Source organism: Grammomys surdaster, unplaced genomic scaffold (assembly GCF_004785775.1).
Source record: "Grammomys surdaster isolate TR1022 unplaced genomic scaffold, NIH_TR_1.0 256, whole genome shotgun sequence".
Lineage (NCBI taxonomy): Eukaryota > Metazoa > Chordata > Mammalia > Rodentia > Muridae > Grammomys > Grammomys surdaster.
The window spans coordinates 958,600-978,418 of NW_021604697.1; the positions used below are offsets into that span (position 1 = coordinate 958,600).

The 19,819-nt window shown below is 40.3% G+C and overlaps 2 protein-coding genes across 2 annotated transcripts; one reads left to right on the plus strand and one right to left on the minus strand.

Moving 5' to 3' along the window:
- The first annotated feature begins 6,933 nt into the window (after nt 1-6,933).
- Nucleotides 6,934-7,890, plus strand: LOC114627679 (olfactory receptor 52N2). The gene has a single exon (XM_028775564.1). It carries the CDS (start codon nt 6,934-6,936, stop codon nt 7,888-7,890), a length of 957 nt encoding a protein of 318 aa, XP_028631397.1.
- A 10,693-nt stretch (nt 7,891-18,583) lies between these two features.
- Nucleotides 18,584-19,534, minus strand: LOC114627680 (olfactory receptor 52N2-like). The gene has a single exon (XM_028775565.1). It carries the CDS (start codon nt 19,532-19,534, stop codon nt 18,584-18,586), a length of 951 nt encoding a protein of 316 aa, XP_028631398.1.
- Nucleotides 19,535-19,819: the final 285 nt, after the last annotated feature.

Here is a 19,819-nt window from a genome sequence, read left to right on the forward strand (position 1 = left end):
GAGAAAAAACTTTCCAAACAAATATACAAACAAAAACAAAACAAACAAAAAAACAACCCTGAAGGAATTCATGACTATTAAGCCAGTTTTACAGAATATACTAGAGAGGAAATCTTTAGATTGAAGGCAAAGAGAAACATACCCATGAGGGTACAAGAAAGCACAAAGTGTGCTATCAGTGTTTATGCAGATGGGAAAATAGGAGACTCGAAATACTACAAAAAGGACAAATGTCAGTAATTTAATAAACGTCTTTGGATAATAATTCTGTATGTTAATAGTTTCAATATACAAATCAAAAGACACAGATTACCTTTGAGAATGGATTAAGTGACAGTGTTCATCTACCAACATTTGCCACCGACAAATACACATTACCTTAAAGTAAACAAAGGATGGCAAAAGGTAGTCTAAACAAAAGGATTCAAGAAACAAGCAAGGTCTCCTCTCCTCTTTTTCCCTTCCCTTCCCTTCCCTTCCCTTCCCTTCCCTTCCCTTCCCTTTCCCTCCCCTCCCCTCCCCTCCCTCCCCTCTCCTCTACTTTTCTCTTCTCCTCTCCTCTCCCCTTTCCACCCCTCCCTTCTCCCTCCCTCCCCTCCTTCCTCCCTCACTCCCCTCCCCTCTCTCCCCACACCACCCATGTGTGTGTGCATCTATGTTTCTTTGTTGAGAAATTTTTTAACCATCTAATTTTTTGCTATGAAAATATGTTTTTAACTGAAATACAATTCCATCATCTTCCCCACTCCTTTTCTCCCTAAGCCCCTTGAGACTTCTCTGTGTAGAACATCATATCCATGCTTCACTGTCAACTTTATATCTTCTCTTGCTTTGATTATTATTATTACACATATGCGTGTGTATATTTATATATGTGTATCCACACACAACTTGAGTACACTACTTGGTTATTGTGTATGGTTTCAGAGCTCACCAGAGTTTATATTACATAAATAATTCATGGACTCATTTCTAGAAGAGGCTAGTTCTTCTCCCAGCAGCTCTCAGTTGCATGTAGTTCCTTGTCTAGGTGTGAAACCCTGTGAGATTCCCCCTTCCAAATGATCACATCTGTTGATATTGCCTTTGTTGTGGTCTTGTTTGTGTAGCCATTTCTAGGTGAAAGTGTTCACAGGAGTATTCCTGGCATTCTGGCTCTTACAAAATTCCTGTCCCCTCTTCTTGGATGTTCCCTGAGTGACAGATGCAGGAGCTATGATGTGTATACATCAATTAGAGCTAGAATCCCCACGATTGATTGAAGTTTGCACTGATTTCAGTTAGGGTTTTCTGTGATGGTCTCCATTTGCTGTGAAGATATACTTTTTGATGATTGATGATAACTACACTAATCTGTGGGTATAAGGATGATTTAAAATTTATAGCTGACAAAGTTTGGATAATAGTTTATTTTCTAAGGTCTATGACCTAGCTAATCCCAGGACTCTTTTTAGATTTCCAGTACCAAGAGTGATTTTTCTCCTGTTGAGTGTACATTAAATATAATGAGACAGTTGTTGGTTGCCACCAACATGTGAGTGCCATTTGTTAAAACTTTATGCACATCCTGCTATGCTAATAATTGTCAGGTGTTACATCTGGGTAACACTGTTTAATAGCTTCCCTTCCTCAGCAGTTTTCATAGTATTTTATGAAACCATGGAAGCTAGACCACAGGAAAGAGGCCTTAGTGTCAGATCCAGCTTGACTCATTTTAGTCCTATATTCTAAGTGTACAGTGTCTGTGTCAATAGGGACCTAAACATAACCCCTAGGTAGCAACTCAATGACACATTAATAATATGCATTATTTTGAGGAGTAATTGGAGTATCCAGACTATTAGAAAGGAGTTTCCCCATCCCTAGGACATTTTTGTTTCATTTTTGTGATTGAAAAGAATAAACATCAAATCAAAACTAGCTAGACAAGAAAGACATTTACATTATACTGATTAAAGGAACAATTCATCAAGAAAACACTGCAAGTTTAAACATATTCATGAATATACCTAATGTCACAAAACTACTACTACAGAAAAAGACTATCTTAGCACAAAAGTAGTGAATGTCTTCAATTCCAAATCCTCACCAATAGATAGATTATAACAAATTATATAAATAATATATACCTACTATCTCTGAATTACATGCCATTGTATAGATGTGCTAGTTATTCATAGCCAATCCATTAGACTTAGGTTACATAAACATTACTACAAATCCCTTTGTTGCCCAAAGTTTTTAATAAAATCTGAGAATGATCACATTAGATCATAGAGATGATATATGCAGTACTAATGAAATTTCTCAGTTAATTGTGCCATTTTACACTTTCTTAGTTGGTTTGTTAGGATTGTAATTTCAGACATGGGTACTGATACACTTTCAGTAAAAAAGAGAAAGATGACTTTCTGCATTCTGCTTTTGTAAGTCTTGACCTACACACGATTAAGCCAGACAAAATATCTGTCATGGATGGGGAGATGCAGCTCACAAAGTACAGGGGAGCTGTTGACAATGGATGGCAGGTGCAAGAGGAAGAACTGGGTGGGTTTCTGCTTGTTTGTGGTTTTACTTGACTGCAGCTACCAGTGCTTTAGAATGTATTAGTAACACTTTGGGAACAAAATGGGGTTTTTTAAAGGATCCCATGAAATTTGGAGGAAATCAGTACGGAGGACATAGGGAAGAACTCTATAGGAAGAAATAAGAGTGATTTGATCAAAATGCATGATATGCATGTATGGAATTCTTCAAAAAAAAGTTAAAGAGAATTCTTTATACATTCATCATTACACAAAACATTTTAATTTGTTTTAATATAGTTAGCAACAGTTTTTCTTTACAATGAGATGGTAGGAAGAAATCTAACTACTGAAACATGTCGGTATATGGAATACAAATATGAACAAAACAAGTCAAATATTTTTGAGTGTTTACTCATGTAGATGTAAGTACATATATTAATTATTTTTTCATAATTTTTATTGATTCTTTGTAATTTTCACATCATACATCTCAATTTCATTCATTTCCCAGTCCTTCCAAATGCACCCTGCACCCTCATAATCTCTCACCAAAATAAATTTAAAAAATGAAAATTAAATTTAAAAATAAAACAAAAATCTCACTGTGGAAGCTGCAGAGTGTCTCAGTGTATCACACAGTATGTCGTATGTCTGTCTTCCAAACAGCTTTATCAGCAAATGATCATTGCAGTAAGTGACTGTTCTGGTAAGAAGTCTCTGGCTTCTGCTACACCATCAATAGTGGATCCAAACAAGACTCCTTTTGGATACCTTGTTGTTGCCCTGAATCATGGAGATGCTGCAGCTTTGATTCTTTATGACTAGACCTTTCAGAAGTTCCAGAAGCTTGTAGGTGTAAGTGGGGTAGATGTTATGGTGGGTCATCTCAAAGTATTAGCATTGGATCTGGGCCTGGGTGGTAGCTGAGTTGATTAGCCTACCAGCTTTCCTGCTTCCAAGGCACCAGGTGAGCTCTTCCACAATAAAGCTACTATGGTCAGCTTTCTTATGCTGCCTAATGGAGATGGGGTTGGCTCTCCAGAATGCATTATACAATGAGGGGATGGGCCAGATCTCTCATGCCCTCATCACCACTAGTGCCGACTTCAATGGCTGGTAAAGGTCTGGACCAATTGGGCTTGGCCCTCAGAAATCAACATGCCCTCAGTTATAAGCCCAGACCATAGACTATCTCCTGGCATTTGGTGATAACATTGACCATATCAACACAGAAGATGCTGAAGTGCCATAGACTGTGATATGTACAGTCACCTGCAGTAGGGGCCCAGACATCATTATGGCTTCAAATGGCAGTGCAGGACTTTCATATCAGGCTATTCCTCACTGCCCATGTGTCTCTAGTTCTGCCCCTCTTAAGAGCATACAAGCTGCACAGCTTGTTTCTCTCCTATCTCTCCACTGCATACTTGCTCATTAGAGTTGCAGCTACAGCTGGCCCACACCTACTGGTGACAGGCCAGGTCTGTCTTATTAATTAATTAAAAGAATAAACATAAAATATAAACTAGAAATTTTTTCTACATCAAATTACATATAATATCTGATTATGTCTTTATTATGTCTCTCTTTTTCAAAAGTATCAAATACAAAGTGAATATATATATATATATACATATATATATATATATATATGTACACACATACATATAAACACGTACACAGTGGATGTTGCGATGTCCTGAGTTTTGAATGTCAACAATGTAAATAAAATGAAAGACAATCATTTATATCGATCAAAATTCTTTCAGAATCTACACTTGAGAGAGAATGTGTAACTTAGGTTTAATTTTCTCCTAGTTTCACCTGTGCTTGAGGATTAAATAAATGCCAAAATTATCTCAGATGTCCCAAAGGATGTCAATTCTCCAACCACAGTCTTCTGGGACACTGAATTACAAAGACCCAATCAAGCGCACACTCTCCAGCCTGGAGAACATTGAAAATGATGCAGGAATGCTGGGTGGGTATACAACCCCTCATGCTCAGGCTCTTGGGCATGGACACTCCTCTGGTCTCTCCTAGCACTGAGGTGAGTCTGAGTGACTTCTAATGCCACTTGTTTCCAGAAAATGAGAAAAAGGTTAAGATGAAGAAACTTAAGAGCTGTAGATCACAGAAGTTCCCCTGACCCCCATAATACATTTCCTGTGAGAAAAGGGTAGAAAGGCTTCTACAGTTGTAAAGCAATAATAAACTGATGTCATAATTATGTGGAGACAATGAAACTCAGTTAGTCATTGGTCCTCACAGGGGTGGGGAAGTGTGTTTTCTTTACCTTTACTAATAGATATGCTCAGATTTGTATCCAGCAGAACTGTCCTATGTGAGGGGAGGTACAAAGTAATACAAAACAAGACTGGAATAGCAAGGATGTTGGCAGGACTTGCTGAAGGAGGCTCCTTTGGAAAACTCCTCCTATGCAAAATGCCACACAACCACAGGCCACACAGCATCTTCACAACGAGTTCCAGGAGAGACTGCAGCTACCTCACAGACATTGCTGTGTGGAGAGCTCCCTCATTGAGAGAATAACTCTCCCTCACTTCTCACACTTGTCCTGTCTCTGCCCTAAGTGACAATGAAGGGTAAGGTTTCTCTGTCTACATTTGAAAATCATGTTCTTATACATCATGATTTGTTAAAACTGTTACACTCAGCTTGTGAAGCTTCCTATCAGCATTAGGATCTGTCACTCATGGTCACAGACACAAACACTGAATGTTTGGTAGAAAATTCAAACTTTCATGTGATACTTACTGTGTCATTTGAAATTTTGCCCCTGAACTTGTGTTTTTCTGATGTGCACAATGAAGACATAATATGTGTCTGTGTTATTTGGGTTTAAGTAAATGAACCAGCCTTCTCTGAAATATTAGTAACCTAACGTATGGGATTTTGCCTAATTGTTTAATTAATTCATTTCCCCAAAATAGAATGCTGTCAGGAATGTAAAAGGCAATCAAATTATCAAGTCAACAAATAGTATATACTTTATTACATATATTATTAAAGTAAAAGCTAGTAATATACATCAAGTACTTTATTACAGGCACTGAGTATATTCTCATTTTGTTATGTAAACATATCAATAGTTTATAGGGCTAGAGATTGCTCCCCTTTAAGGGTTCTAAAAATTGTACAAAAAATCATTTGTTCCTTCAAATTCAAGTCTATCCTTCTATTTTGTATTGTAAAGAAACTATCATTAATTGTCAGGATTTCTCCATATCTATTGTAAATATGTTACAGAAAGAAGCTTTTATACTTTTAGAGAATAGACTTTTAGCAACTTCGCTTTCTCTTCTTTCTAATATTTTTAGTGCTGTGAATCATGGTAAAAATAACTATATGGGAGCTGAGTGGAGCCCAGTGTGGGAAATATGAGACAAAATTCCCTGTAGTAAGGGAGGCAAAGAAAGAGCTATGTTTGTGTTGTCTGTCTGTGATGCAATGGACATTGTGGGTAGATTTTTGTTACTATGCATTGAGAGACAGTTGATTTCTACACTTGTTGATTAGTTTTAAATTGCAAGCAGAATGGAGACCTAACAGTTAAGACCTCTCCAAATATCCTGGCCCCTTTGACAAGTCAGCATAAGAACCCTCTGGTTATGTTAGGATTGAGACATTGAACCTATGTCCCAAACACAGAGACAAATTCTCTTACAGAAATTAGAGTAGGCTCTAGCTTAGTTACCTGCTAGGAACAGCAGCCTTTCATGAACTCTTATAAGGTTTCCATGGAGATTTTGTTCAATATGTAAAGACATGGTTTCACTCTCTCTCCCTCTTTCTGTTTCTCTCTCTCTCTCTCTCTCTCTCTCTCTCTCTCTCTCTCTCTCTTCTATTCTATTCTATTCTATCTAAAACACAGGAATAAGTTGGATTACTTGAAGCCCATAGAAACTAGATTTTCTTTTTGTAATAGGGTGAATAATAATAATAATAATAATAATAATAATAATAACTCCTTCTATTCATAGAATAGTCATTATTTGTTATCTTAGCACATTGTATAAATAATCCTTTTGCAAAATCTTAATCATATGATAAGTGCATCAAGGTCAAAATGTTATTAACAACATTCTAAGTTTGATGCACTTATATGACTGTAGAGAGTGAAAGCTGAACCATAAGTGGGGTAATCAACTTGTAAACCTCATAGTTCATGTCAAGTGAAAAATGGCTGGAGAGTCTGGAGAAAGAGAGAATCCTGCAAGACTCTTGAAATTTTCTCATTTTGGAGGGTGCTCATAATAATTTCTCATTTTTCAGGGCTTCATTTCTTTTTTACCTTATTATTATTTCTTACCTTTAATTTATACTTTTCCCAGGACACTGACATTATTGCTGGATATAAAATGCTCTCATCCTGCCAGCCATTATGTCTGGAGCCAACAGCTCCAGCCTGACCCCAGAATTCTTTATCCTGAATGGTGTTCCGGGGCTGGAAGATGCACATGTCTGGATCTCTCTGCCATTCTGCTTCATGTACATGATTGCTGTTGTGGGGAACTGTGGGCTTATCTACCTCATTACCCATGAGGAAACTCTGCACAGGCCCATGTACTACTTCCTTGCCTTACTCTCCTTCACTGATGTCACCTTGTGCACATCCACAGTGCCTAATATGCTGTGTATATTCTGGTTCAGTTTCAAGAAGATTGGATTTAGTTCATGCCTTGTCCAGATGTTCTTTGTCCACATGTTGACTGGAATGGAGTCTGGTGTGCTCATGCTCATGGCCCTGGACCGCTATGTAGCCATCTGCTACCCTCTAAGATATACCACCATCCTCACCAACCCTGTGATTGCCAAGGCTGGTCTTGCTACATTCTTGAGGAGTGTAATGCTCATCTTTCCATTTACTCTCCTCACCAAGCGCCTGCCCTATTGCAGAGGCACCCTTATTCCCCACACTTACTGTGATCACATGTCTGTGGCCAAGGTATCCTGTGGCAATGCCAAGGTCAATGCAATCTATGGCCTCATGGTGGCTCTATTGATTGGTGTGTTTGACATTTGCTGTATCTCTGTGTCTTACACTATGATACTGCGAGCAGTGGTGAGCCTGTCCTCTGCTGATGCTCGTCACAAGGCCTTCAGCACCTGCACATCTCACATCTGTGCTATTGTGATCACTTATGTGCCTGCCTTTTTTACTTTCTTCACTCATCGTTTTGGAGGACACACAATTCCCCACCACATCCACATCATAGTGGCCAACCTCTATCTGCTACTGCCCCCTACCATGAACCCAATTGTTTATGGAGTCAAGACCAAGCAGATTCGGGAAAGTGTAATCAAGTTTTTACTTGGAGATAAAATTGGCATCACCTAAAACAAATGCATATCAATACCAGCTCTATTGCTTATGATGTGGAAAATAGTGGAGACAGTTTTCATAAAACATGGGTGAAATAGTATTAAGTCATCTAATTTGTAGATGTTCTGAAGTCTTCACAAGTGAAATTATGAAATATTCTTTACAAGGCAAGCTTTGCCAAAGTATAGGATGTAGAAATTAAATGCAATTTACTCATTCCATTTTGTGTGTGTGTAGTGAATTCCAAATAAATAGAAAAATAATTAAATGATTCATGGAGGTTAAATGTTAATCTTTGTTCTGTGTTTAAAAGACAAACATACAGTAATTTGGGACAACCTTGTTCTCTCTGTTAAGGACAAACTCTTACATCAAGTATGTTGTTGATATAGAATAAAACAGGTTCAGTGCATATATATATATATATATATATATATATATATATATATATGTATGTATGTATGTATATAATATGACAAGCTATCTTTTGATATTTTGTGGAATATCCCAATTCTAATAATTTGTTAGCTTCTCAGTACTCTCTATTTTTAAATGCCCAAGAGGTCTGTTCTCTGAATATTAAGTTTTTAAGCACTATGAAAACTGATTTTATGAAATGTAATTGTTTTGTTGATTAAAGAGGTTATAACATCAGTTTTCTATGGTATTTGATATTATTTCACTCATTAACTCATTCTTGAGACACTAAATACAATTGACTAATACTATTAAGTATAAACTTCATTTAATTTGAGGGATACAGAGCAGAATGTCCAAAAATACTGTGTCACAGGGCACTGAGAATAGACACACTGGTGAAGGAAACATGAAAGGAAACATGTATGAAAAACAAGGAGAGATGATTAAAAATGATGCTCTCTGAAAGATGGACATCTCAGTAGACAATTGAATGCTTTATTGATCTTGGATTATGTTTGTCTGAAGGTTAAAAATGTTTAATTTCTAAGGATTAAACATTGTCATATTAATGAATTTCTGTATTTCTATAAATGTCAATTTTTATACTTTTTTCAAATATAACAGTGGCTTACTAATGAAATATATAAATATGCCAATTCTTAAGAAATATCATAACATGGTTTCTGTTACATTCTAATCATTTAATAAATTACAGTGTTGTTTATGATTTGTTAGTTTCAGCTCAGATTAATTCTGAACATTAGTGTCTGATGAGAAATCACTCAGCAGAGGATTAGTTTCCTATTGATGAACTTTCATTGGCTTCCTACCAGCATGCTAGTACAGTACATATAGTTTTATTTTTATTTAAGTATTCTTCAGACAATATATTTTGATCATATTTTTCCCTCCTTCCAATTCCTCCCAGATCTTCTCCATCTCCCTGTCCACTTAATGTCATGTTCTCTCTCTCTCTCTCTCTCTCTCTCTCTCTCTCTCTCTCTCTCTCTCTCTCAAAAGAACAAAACAAAAATAAAAACCATTAGTTTAATTAATAATAATAATAATAGCAAAACCAATTATACAAAATATACCCAAACAAAAGATGCACAAATACATGAAGTCTAATTTTTTGTTGACCCACTCTTCCTACATGGGACACCCTTGGAATATGGTTTATATATCCAGTAAGGTTCTATTGGAGAAAACTGATTTTTTATTTCCTAGCAGCTATCAACTGCAGCTAGCCTTTTGGCTGGTGTTGCAGTATTGTGTCTACTTCCCCTCCTCAGTGCTTAGATCTTGTCTGATTTGAATACGTACAATTCTTGTATGTGTGTCATAGTTTCTGTGGATTTATATGTGTACCAATTCTGTTGTGTCTAGAATATTCTGTTTGCTTGTATTCATCCACCTCCTCTGACTCTTACAATCTTCCCCACCCCTGCTTCTGCATAGATTTGTGAACCTTGAGGGGAAAAGTTTCATCAGAGACATCCCATTTATAACTGAGTGCTCCAAAGTCATTCTCTTTCTGTGCATTGCCCAATTATGGGTCTCTGTCTTAATTCCCATCTACTGCAAAAAGAAGCTTCTCTGATGAACAGCCATTTTTTGGTTTTTTGTTTGTTTGTTTGTTTGTTTTTTGTTTTTTAAATGTCTTCTATATACCTGGCTTTATATCCTTTCTGAAACAGAGAGAGAGAGAGAGAGAGAGAGAGAGAGAGAGAGAGTTTTCTTAGGATGATTAAATTAAAACTGAATGAATGTTCACTGTTCCTTATTGGAGGCAGTGAGTTGAAGAGTTTACAGGGAATGTGGGCTATAAATCTTGAGTGTATTTAGTACTTAAGGATTGCAGGAAAATAAGTGGGATGTGTTAAATATTAAGGATAAGTAAATATTTTTGAATGTAAATGTTTTAGAAAGTAGGAAGAACAAAGGCATGGCAAGGAAGGCAGTAGAAGGCCTGTCTGGTAGGGCCTGGGGTATGTTTTTCCCCAGGACACAAGAGATAACCAGCTCTGCCATTCACTTTTGAGATATTAAATGAGAATAACATTTAACCCTAATCAACTGCCCAGTAGTCAGAGTCTCTGGTGGTTCAGATCTCCACTTAACCTCTGTCCCTTGACCACTTGAGTTCTTGCTTCATTTTTCTGTGTCTCCTCAGCTTTTTCTGCTTTCTGTTTATATATATATATCCAGTTTCTTCTTAGTATTCCAGTATGGGGTAGTTACCTTGCACATAGGGGCAGGTGTGAGTCCTGTTGGGTGGAGTTGTGGATCCTGAAGCTCAGGGGAGCAGAAGCACAGGAATTTGACTGAGTTCATGCCACACAGCACCAGACAAATGCTTCAGTGCTCCGCCTGAATGTGAAGAGACCTCAGTCTGAGGTCTTGGGGGAGGGCAGGGCTTCTGAGAGAGGGTCTGTGGACTGACAGCTGACCTGGAAGCTAGTGGTCTCCATCTTTGGGCCTCCAGATGCTGCTGAGATCTGCAGAAGAACAGAAACTGGGGGCATCCGGGCTGGACCAGCCCGCAGCTGAGAGGAACAAGGAGGAAGGGAAATCCAAGTATAGAGTCTCTTTGTTACCAGGACTCAGCTGGGTCACTTGTTCAGCTAGCTTGCTTGAGTTGGCAGGGCTCCATGGTAGGAGATTAAACAGTGGATCAGTAGTCAAAGGCCTTCTCCACAGTTCCCCACGGCAGGGCCCCAAAGACATGAGGAATTCCATAGTTTTAAAGGGTTTATTGTCATGGTGGAAAATGGATGAATCTGGCTGTAACCACCCCCCCAAAAAAAAAAAAAAACTCAGAGCAGACCTGAGTTAAATAGGGAGGGAGGAGGGTCTGGGAAAGAATGCTTAATTGGCTATGCCCTCTGGCCTTTGGGTATCTCATTAATATGAAAATCTCTTGAGGCTGAGGCCTGTAGTCATGCCCTGTACCTGTGGAGGGGCTGGTAGGGGCTAGATGACTGAAAGGCACTGATCAATAGAGGTCTTAGACAGTGTGTCAGGAGCCTGGAGTCTGGGAGCATGGTGAAATGTATTCTGTCCCTTGCAGGGTCTCCAGCCATTTCTAGCTAGTGCTCTACCAGAAATCAAGCTATCCTTTTCATAGTCCCTCATTCCATTGTTCAGCTAGTATCCTAACAGGTTCTTGTCTGGACTCTGCACATTCTTGGGAGAGTGGCGCCTTTCTATGTTTCCTCTAGAATTACTTTCTTTCAAGACATATAAATATTTTCAAGGTTATAACAGTCACAATAAAACTGAAACATATGTTTTCCAGATTATATATTTACAAATATACATGTTCATTTTATCTTAAAATCATATTTGAAAGTAATAATAATTTATATACATTTTAAAGTTAGGCAAAATGAGGCACAAAGATACTGAGAGATGAATAGCTTAATGAAAATAACAAACAAGAAAACTGGAAAGTTGGGATTTTTACAGAGGCTGTGTGTGGGGAAAAAATTAGAGGGCTGCAGCGGTGGGGTCCAGGGAGGCTTCCACACTGCAGCTGGTCCCACATGCAGGAGGACCCTCTATGGTTCCAGCAGCCTGGAGGCTTTGGCAGTAGTAGGCCCCAAAGACATGAGGAAGTCTTTGGTTCCAAAAGGTTTATTGTCATGGTGGATGGTGGATGGATCTGGGTGTACCCCCGTAAAACTCAGGCAAGTCCAGAGTTAAATAGGGAGGGAGAAAAGGGGAGGATCTGGGGAGGCATGCTTAATTTGCTCTGTCCTCTGTCCTTCATTAGTATGTAAATTCCTAGGGCCTGAGGCTTCTAGTCACACCCTCTACCAGTGTCCTTTGGGAGGGGCTGTAATGGCTGGCCTACATGACTGAGTTTTATGGAGACTAAACTGCTTTTCAGGACCCTGGGTTCTAGGGGTGTGCCGAACTCCTGCCGGTTCTCACGCAGAGTCTCGGGGTTCTAGGCAACTGCCCAGCCATGACCAAGAATACCTTTAGGCAGTCCCACATCTCCTCCCCTTTAGTTTTTTAACAAAGAGGGGTCACTGTGGTGAAAATTTTGGATGAGGAAGCCGAAAGAAAGCACTATGTAGGCCAGAGGGGTTAGCACAATTAAGTCACAGGTAAGGGGAGTTGAGGGTGGGGGTTGGGAAGGCAAGCAATCATTGAATCAATTGAATTCAGGTTGTACAGTTTGGGGATAATAATAACTGACTAATCTAGATAGACATTATGTTTTCCTCACTAACATGTAACTTTAGCTATTTGACTTTGGCAAAAGAATTCATTTGTAGCTGGAAGGTCTGAATCTGTCTGTAGGACTCAGTAATCGTCTCTGGATCTTGGTGTGTGTCTGAAGTTCAGCGTGTGTCTCTGGATCTCAGCATGTCTCTGGAATCTGCAGTCAGGTGGTGTGGCTGCAAGAAGACAGCATGGCATCCTAGGCAGGTTCTAGGAGGTGGCGTTGTCTCTGTTGGACTTGTGGGAGCACCTGTAGAATAATCACAACAGGGAAGCAGCACCCAGGCAGGGGGATATCTGCAAAGGCTGTATAGTAAGCATTAGGCTACTTGGGATCAGGCACGTCATGGTGTGCCATTGAGATCCTAGAAAGGCAAAAGTGTTTGAGGAAATTTTAGTCTTAGAAGTCACCTTTGAGTCTGTTTTGGATGGCTGAGGAAGAAAAATATCATTTTAATTATGTAGGCAGCAACAATTTGTCTGTAAAAGGAAGCCAGTTGTTAATTAAGAGCTGCAAGATGGTGATCAGCATGTTGGTGTAACCTGTGGAAGTAGATTAGATGACCTTTGAACCTAGAAGAAGTCTTAAAAATTGAAAACAAAATGTTAGGAATATAACATGAGTGTTAGAGAGAAAAGGAGACATTTAAACAAAAGCGAAAAATTTTGGGTTGAAAAGCATGAACACTGTTGTTTTAGGTGTTCCTGTTGGGGAAAAAGGTATTAATGGCAGGAAAGCAGGAACATTTTTGCGGGTATTCCTGTTGGGGAGAAAAGGTTAATGGCGTATTTAGAAGCAGTAGGGGAGGGGCTTGCTCTGCCATGTGGTGACTGCTCTAGCAGAGAAGCCAAGGCATTCCCCATTTATTTTTCTTAGCTGGTAAATCTTGAATGTAAAGGAAGAGAAGAAAGGTTAACCTTGAAGAAAAACTCAAAGCAAGAAACATAGGTGTTTGATAGGAGAGTCAGAAGGAGTAAAAGACTGTGTAAAACTGAGCTATGGCGGGGAGACATGTGGAGCTGGCTTGTAGCTGGCAGTTCCTGGGAGCTGGCAGGCAGCATGCAGTTTATACAGGGACGAAGGGAGCAGACTGAGTCTCAGACCCTCTGCTAGCAGGCAAGCCATCTGGGCTGTAGCTGACCGCAAATGACCTAGAAGGTGAATTGGGGAAGGGGGCAAGCAGGGAGCCAGCCCTGTTGCTTCAGGCAAGTCGGCTGGGTTGTAACCAGCCACACATGGTAGAGGAGTGGGGGAAGTCTACATTAGGCTATCAGGCAGCCTGTGAAAGACTTATCCCCTGAGGGAAAATCACTGGGGACTAGAGTTCTCAGAGCCATTGCTCCTGAGAAGCTAGCAGGCAGAGCTTGAAAAACTGACCCCTGGGGGAGGGGTAGAGAGCAGAAATTAGGGAATCACCGCCATCTTGTTAAGTTGGAGAACACGTGGGGAGAAAGAAAGCTACGATAGCAGGCAGCTCCTTAAAGACTGAAGTAGGCACTCCTGAGAGCTCAAAACGAAAGGAGAATCTCTCAACCAAGGGAAAGAGTCTTAGAACGAGAGACATGGCAGGTGCTGTGGCCTGGAAGATAGCTGTTCTCTGTGAAGGAGCCCTCTCTGTGGAGCTGGGGGATGGGCAGAGTGGAGGCTAAGAAGCCATCGCCATCGTGCTCTTGAGAACACGTGGAGGAGAGGGAGAGAGAGATAGACCTAGTCTTTTGAGCCAGGCAGGAGCTAGTGGTAGCTAAGAGTCAGAGAGAAAACGCTGGCCCGAAACACGTGGAGAGAGAAAGAGAGAGAAAGGGAAACAGAGAGAGCCCTGCCTAGTCTTGCAGAACTATGCTGGGGTTACTCACAGTTCCATGGAGAGGTTCTTGGTGGGCGCCAGCAGGGGGTACTCTTGGAGCTGGCTTTGCCCACATCCTTCACCACCTGTAGGGAATGATGTAGGCTCGTGCGTGGGCACGAGAGGACACTCGAGGACATGAGTCTCTGTTGTGTTGCGGGTCTGTGCGTCTGCCATGACGCAGTAGGCTGGGATTGTAGCTCAGCATGGCAGAAGCACACGGGATCTTGGCTGAGTATATTCCCTGCAACACCCGGCAAGCGCGGTGGGGCCCCGCCCGGCATGAGGAATTCTCATTCTGGTTCCGCAGGGGTGCAGAGCTCTTGGATGAAGGATCCCTGGGCCAGAAGGGAGACCGACTGGTCTCAAGTCCTTGGTTCTCAGGACTGAGACGGGGGCACGTGGGCACATGATCAGACAACCAACAGCCTAGAAAAATGAGAGGAATTGGGGATCCCTGCACTCTGAGGCGGCCAGGGACTGACAGGTCTCAAGCCCTTGGTTCTCAGGGCCGAGATGGAGGCATGTGGGCACACGCCGGACAACCCACAGCTGAGAAAAATGAGAGGGATTGGGGATCCCTGTGCTCTGAGGCAGCAAGGGACCAACTGGTCTCAAGCCCTTGGCTCCCAGGACCAAGACGGGGGCATGTGGGCACATGCTGGACAACCCACAGCTGAGAGAAATGAGGGGAGGGGAAGAAGAAAAAGACCCTAGCAGCACCCGTGGGAGAGACTGTACTTGCTTTGCAGACTTGGTGGCCTGGCTAGCTTGCTTGAAGATGTGGATCCTCGTGGCTGGAACATAGAGGTCCTCCAGGTGAGAGATTGAGCAGCTGCAGCTTCAGTCAGCATGGGAGAAGCACAGAATCGTCACTGAGTCGATTCCTCACAGCACTGAACAAGTAGGGCGGGAAGCTCGGCTGCATTCTGTAGCAGACTGGAGTGGGCCAGTTCTTGAAAGTCCATGGGCATCTGTGTCCTACTTTGGGCGCCAAATGTGGGGAAAAATTAGAGGGCCACAGAAATGGGGTCCAGGGAGGCTTCCACGCTGCAGCTGGTCCCACATGCAAGAGGAATGTCTATGGTTCCAGCAGCCTGGAGGCTTTGGCGGTGGTAGGCCCCAATGACATGAGGAAGTCCTTGGTTCCAAAACGTTTATTGTCATGGTGGATGGTGGATGGATCTGGGTGTACCCCCGTAAAACTCAGGCAAGTCCAGAATTAAATAGGGAGGGAGAAAGGGGGAGGATTGGGGGAGGATCTGGGGAGGCATGCTTAATTTGCTCCGCCCCCTGGCCTTCATTAGTATGTAAATCCCTAGAGCCTGAGGCTTCTAGTCACACCCTCTACCAGTGCCCTTTGGGAGGGGCTGTAATAGCTGGCCTACATGACTGAGTTTTATGAAGACTAGACTGTTTTTCAGGACTCTGGATTCTAGGGGTGTGCCGAACTCCTGCCAGTTCTCACGCAGAGTCTCAGGGTTCTAGGCAACTGCCCAGCCATGACCCAGAATACCCTTACACAGTTCCATAGCTGTGTGCTTCCAGTATCTTGCATTTTAATGACTACAATAGGCTAGATTGTTTGCTCTGATGTCCAAAAATGTAAAAACTACCAAACAAACAAACAAAACATAAAACATAAAACAAAACAAAACCAAAAATCCCTCCAGCATAATGTTTATATGAAAGTAATAATGGAAAGTCCCTGGTGCTCACCCTGATCTGGGTGAAGTGATAAGTGTTTTGAGTTTAACAAGAGGGCTCATCAGGTAAAGTGCTCACTGTGTAAGCCTGATGAACTGAATTCAAATCCTGGAACTTATAGTGGAAGTCAAGAATGGCCTCTGAAACAGACTGTCAAAAGCTGTCCTCTGACCTTCAACAATTGTTTCATGACATGTGTACACTAGTATGGACACACAGACAATAATAATGAATAAAAGAAAAAGAAATGAATCAATATATGAAGTACTTTAAAGTACAAGACATTGCCATCAGATTCTTAAAGGCCTAACACTGTGCACAATCAAACGACAAACCACTTCTGCTAGTTTTTCAACTTATTCTCAAAAGCGACTCCCACAAGAGCTGTCATATGAAGTTCAATGATTCTGTTGTTTATGAAATATATTCTCCCCTATGGATTTGTTCCTAATTGTGATTGGTACATAAGCTCTTACTTGTTTTTGCTCAAAGGTACACAAATTAAAACATATCTATGCTGATTAACATATTGACACATACATTCCAAAGCCCCCAATATTGATTACCCATGTAACTCTCATGTGCCTAAAACAGCAAATTAAATGGGCCCAATATGTTTTAAAAATGATTTTCATGTGTGATTATTTTTTACTTGGTGAAATATAAACTTGTCATTCACTGACAAAGACAGACCTTGTGGAATACTAAGGTGAGGTTGTTGTCCTGTAAAACACAATCATTATTAGAGCTTTAAGGATGGCAGACAGCTATGAAGCTACTGACTGTACTATGTCTATTCTTTGTGCTGTTTCATTCTTTTTATCCCTGTATATCTACATACTGCACATTCACACAATTAAAGAACTATCAGCAAGAGGCTGCTGGGAAAAGAGAGGAAATTTATTTTAGATGTGTCCCTAATAGTTTGCCTGCTTTCCAGTGGATGGCCCTACACCCATGCATATACTGGCAGCATGGAAGGGACTCAGTGACTCTTTAAAAGTGTATGTAAAGTTTGGAGAGAAAGGAGAAGGCATAGAAGGAGTTGGAAAGGAGGGTAGATGATGGAGTTTGCTCAAAACACATTATATTTACATATATGATTCTCAAACCAAAAATAAAGTAGAAAATTATTGTAATATGAATAAAAATAATAAAAAATAGCAGTTTAGAGAAAGTAATTTTGTATTTATTTAATTTGACTACTGTGTTACATATAGCTAATGTTACAATACCCACAAAAGTTGAGAAAATCCAACACAGTGATTTTAAAACAAAGAGTCTTTACTGATGAAAATTTTATAGGTTATATTATAGAAACATTCACAAAATTGCTATAGTCCCTTAAAAACCTCAGGTTCTGCTTCCAAATGTGACAATTATAATGAAATATATGCATGATGTGGTTAATATTTTTCCCAAAAGCTTGTCCATATGCCATCTGATATTAAAATATATTCTTTTTGTTAACAGAGAAGAATATAACTTTATAAACTTAATCATTGTTTCTATCTATTTATCTTTCTTTTATCCAAACATCCTGATAACATCAACCATCTCTTGACATACCTTCTTACTCTTCTCACTTTGCAATCTATACTATTTCTTCATTATTTTACTCCCATTGACTTTTTCTCAATTATTTCCTGAAATCTAATGAGGTACTCATTTTCATTGTCACTGTCACTCTGCTGTTTGTTTCTTCGTCTACATGTCATTCAGATTAAGGCAGCCACAAGGCTTCCTTGCTCAGTGGACCATGTAGATACTCTTCAAGTACCTTTCCTTACACTTACAAACTCTCTCCTCTAGCAGAGGCCATGTGGTGACATTTCATCTTTCAGAATGCTTCTTGACATTAAGGCTGAGAAGAACTCAGATTGTAGCAATCTTCAGTACCTAGACCACTCCAGCCTTTCTCACATATACACTGGCACTGATTCAGGAGTCAGGTGATATTCAAACTTCAGAATGTCCAGGTTAAGAAAGCCACAGACATCATCCCAGAGTGATAACTGTTATACAAATATGAGGCAGGCATCATGAAAGGTCATTGGAACTCAGTAGAAACCTCCTGGGGAGATATGCCTGATTCCCTGAAAGTTGGTACACTTTTGTTCATGTACCTTCCCACTACTCTGACATCTCTGTCATGCTGTGTGAGACCTCATTTCTTCCTGTACACTTTTCACATGCCTAAGAATATGTGCATGGACCAGCCAGTGTTCACTTGAGGTCGGATATCCCAGCTCCCCTGATCTGTATGTGTTCCATGAACTCCAAGGCAGCTATGTTAGACTCATACTGGTTTTCCTATCTTCTTTCTTTCTAAGAAATTAAGGATTTTGTTTTTAAGATTCTGTTGTTTTGTGCATCTGATGACAAAATATTCACCTATGGTGTCTACTGCTCTCACAGTTCAAATTTTCATGCCTTTCTCCCTTGATAATTTTCTGGATATATGTGTTAAACACGAACTTTCTTAGTATAGATTCATCACCCATTCAAACATCTTTTTGTCTAACAAACAGTTTGATCACTCCTTCACGAATCTGCTTGGTCTTTACTCCATATACAATTGGATTCAAGGTGGGAGGTAGCAACAGATACAGGTTGGCTATAATAATGTGGATATGATGGGGTATAGTGGTTCTCCCAAATCGATGAGTGAAGAAGTTGAAGAAGGCTGGGACATAGGTAATAACAATAGCACATATGTGTGATGTGCAGGTACTGAAGGCTTTATGGCGAGCATCTGTAGAAGACAGCTTCACCACAGCATGGATAATCATGGCATAAGACATGAAGATACAGAACATATCAAATCCCCCAATAAATACAGCAGCTATAAGACCATAGATAGCATTAATCTTAATATTGCCACAGGATAGTTTGGCCACAGCCATGTGATCACAGTAGGTATGGTGGATGAGGTTTCCTCTACAGTATGGAAGACGCTTGATCAGGAAAGCAAAGGGGATCATAAGTAACACACTTCGAATGAGTGTTGCCAATCCAACCTTGGTAATCATAGTGTTGGTGAGGATGATAGTATAGCGTAATGGATAGCATATAGCCACATAGCGATCGAGAGCCATAAGCATTAGCACACCAGACTCCATGCCTGTCAACATGTGGATGAAAAACATCTGTACAAGGCAGGCATTGAAATCAATCTCCTTGAGACTGAACCAAAAGATGCATAACATACTGGGGACAATTGTATTACACCCAAAAATATCTGTAGCAGACAACATGGCTAGAAAGTAGTACATGGGCCGGTGCAGGGCCTCCTCATGGCTGATGAGGTAGATAAGTCCACAGTTACCTGTGACAGCAATGAGGTACATAAAGCAGAATGGCAGGGAGATCCAGATGTGTGCAGCTTCCAACCCAGGAATCCCATTGAGGATAAAGTATCTTGGTGTCAGACTAGAGGTATTGACCCCAAGCATGGTGATCAGTAGAAAAAAAGTCACACTCTTTGCTGGTAATAGTGTCTTATGCTGAAGACAAGAGTGACAAGATTGTTTTCTAGACACAAGACATAAAAGTGTTTTTCACAACATAAATAATAAAGAAGAAATGTTTATTTTGTATCCAAACTACATTACTCTCTCCTCCTCTATATTACTAAATTTGTTGCTAAATTAAGATTTTAAACTTGTGTCCAAACTCTGGGCTGGCTTGGCTTTATATTTTCAACTCTGTTGATAGGTGCCAGCTCATATTCCCAGGCT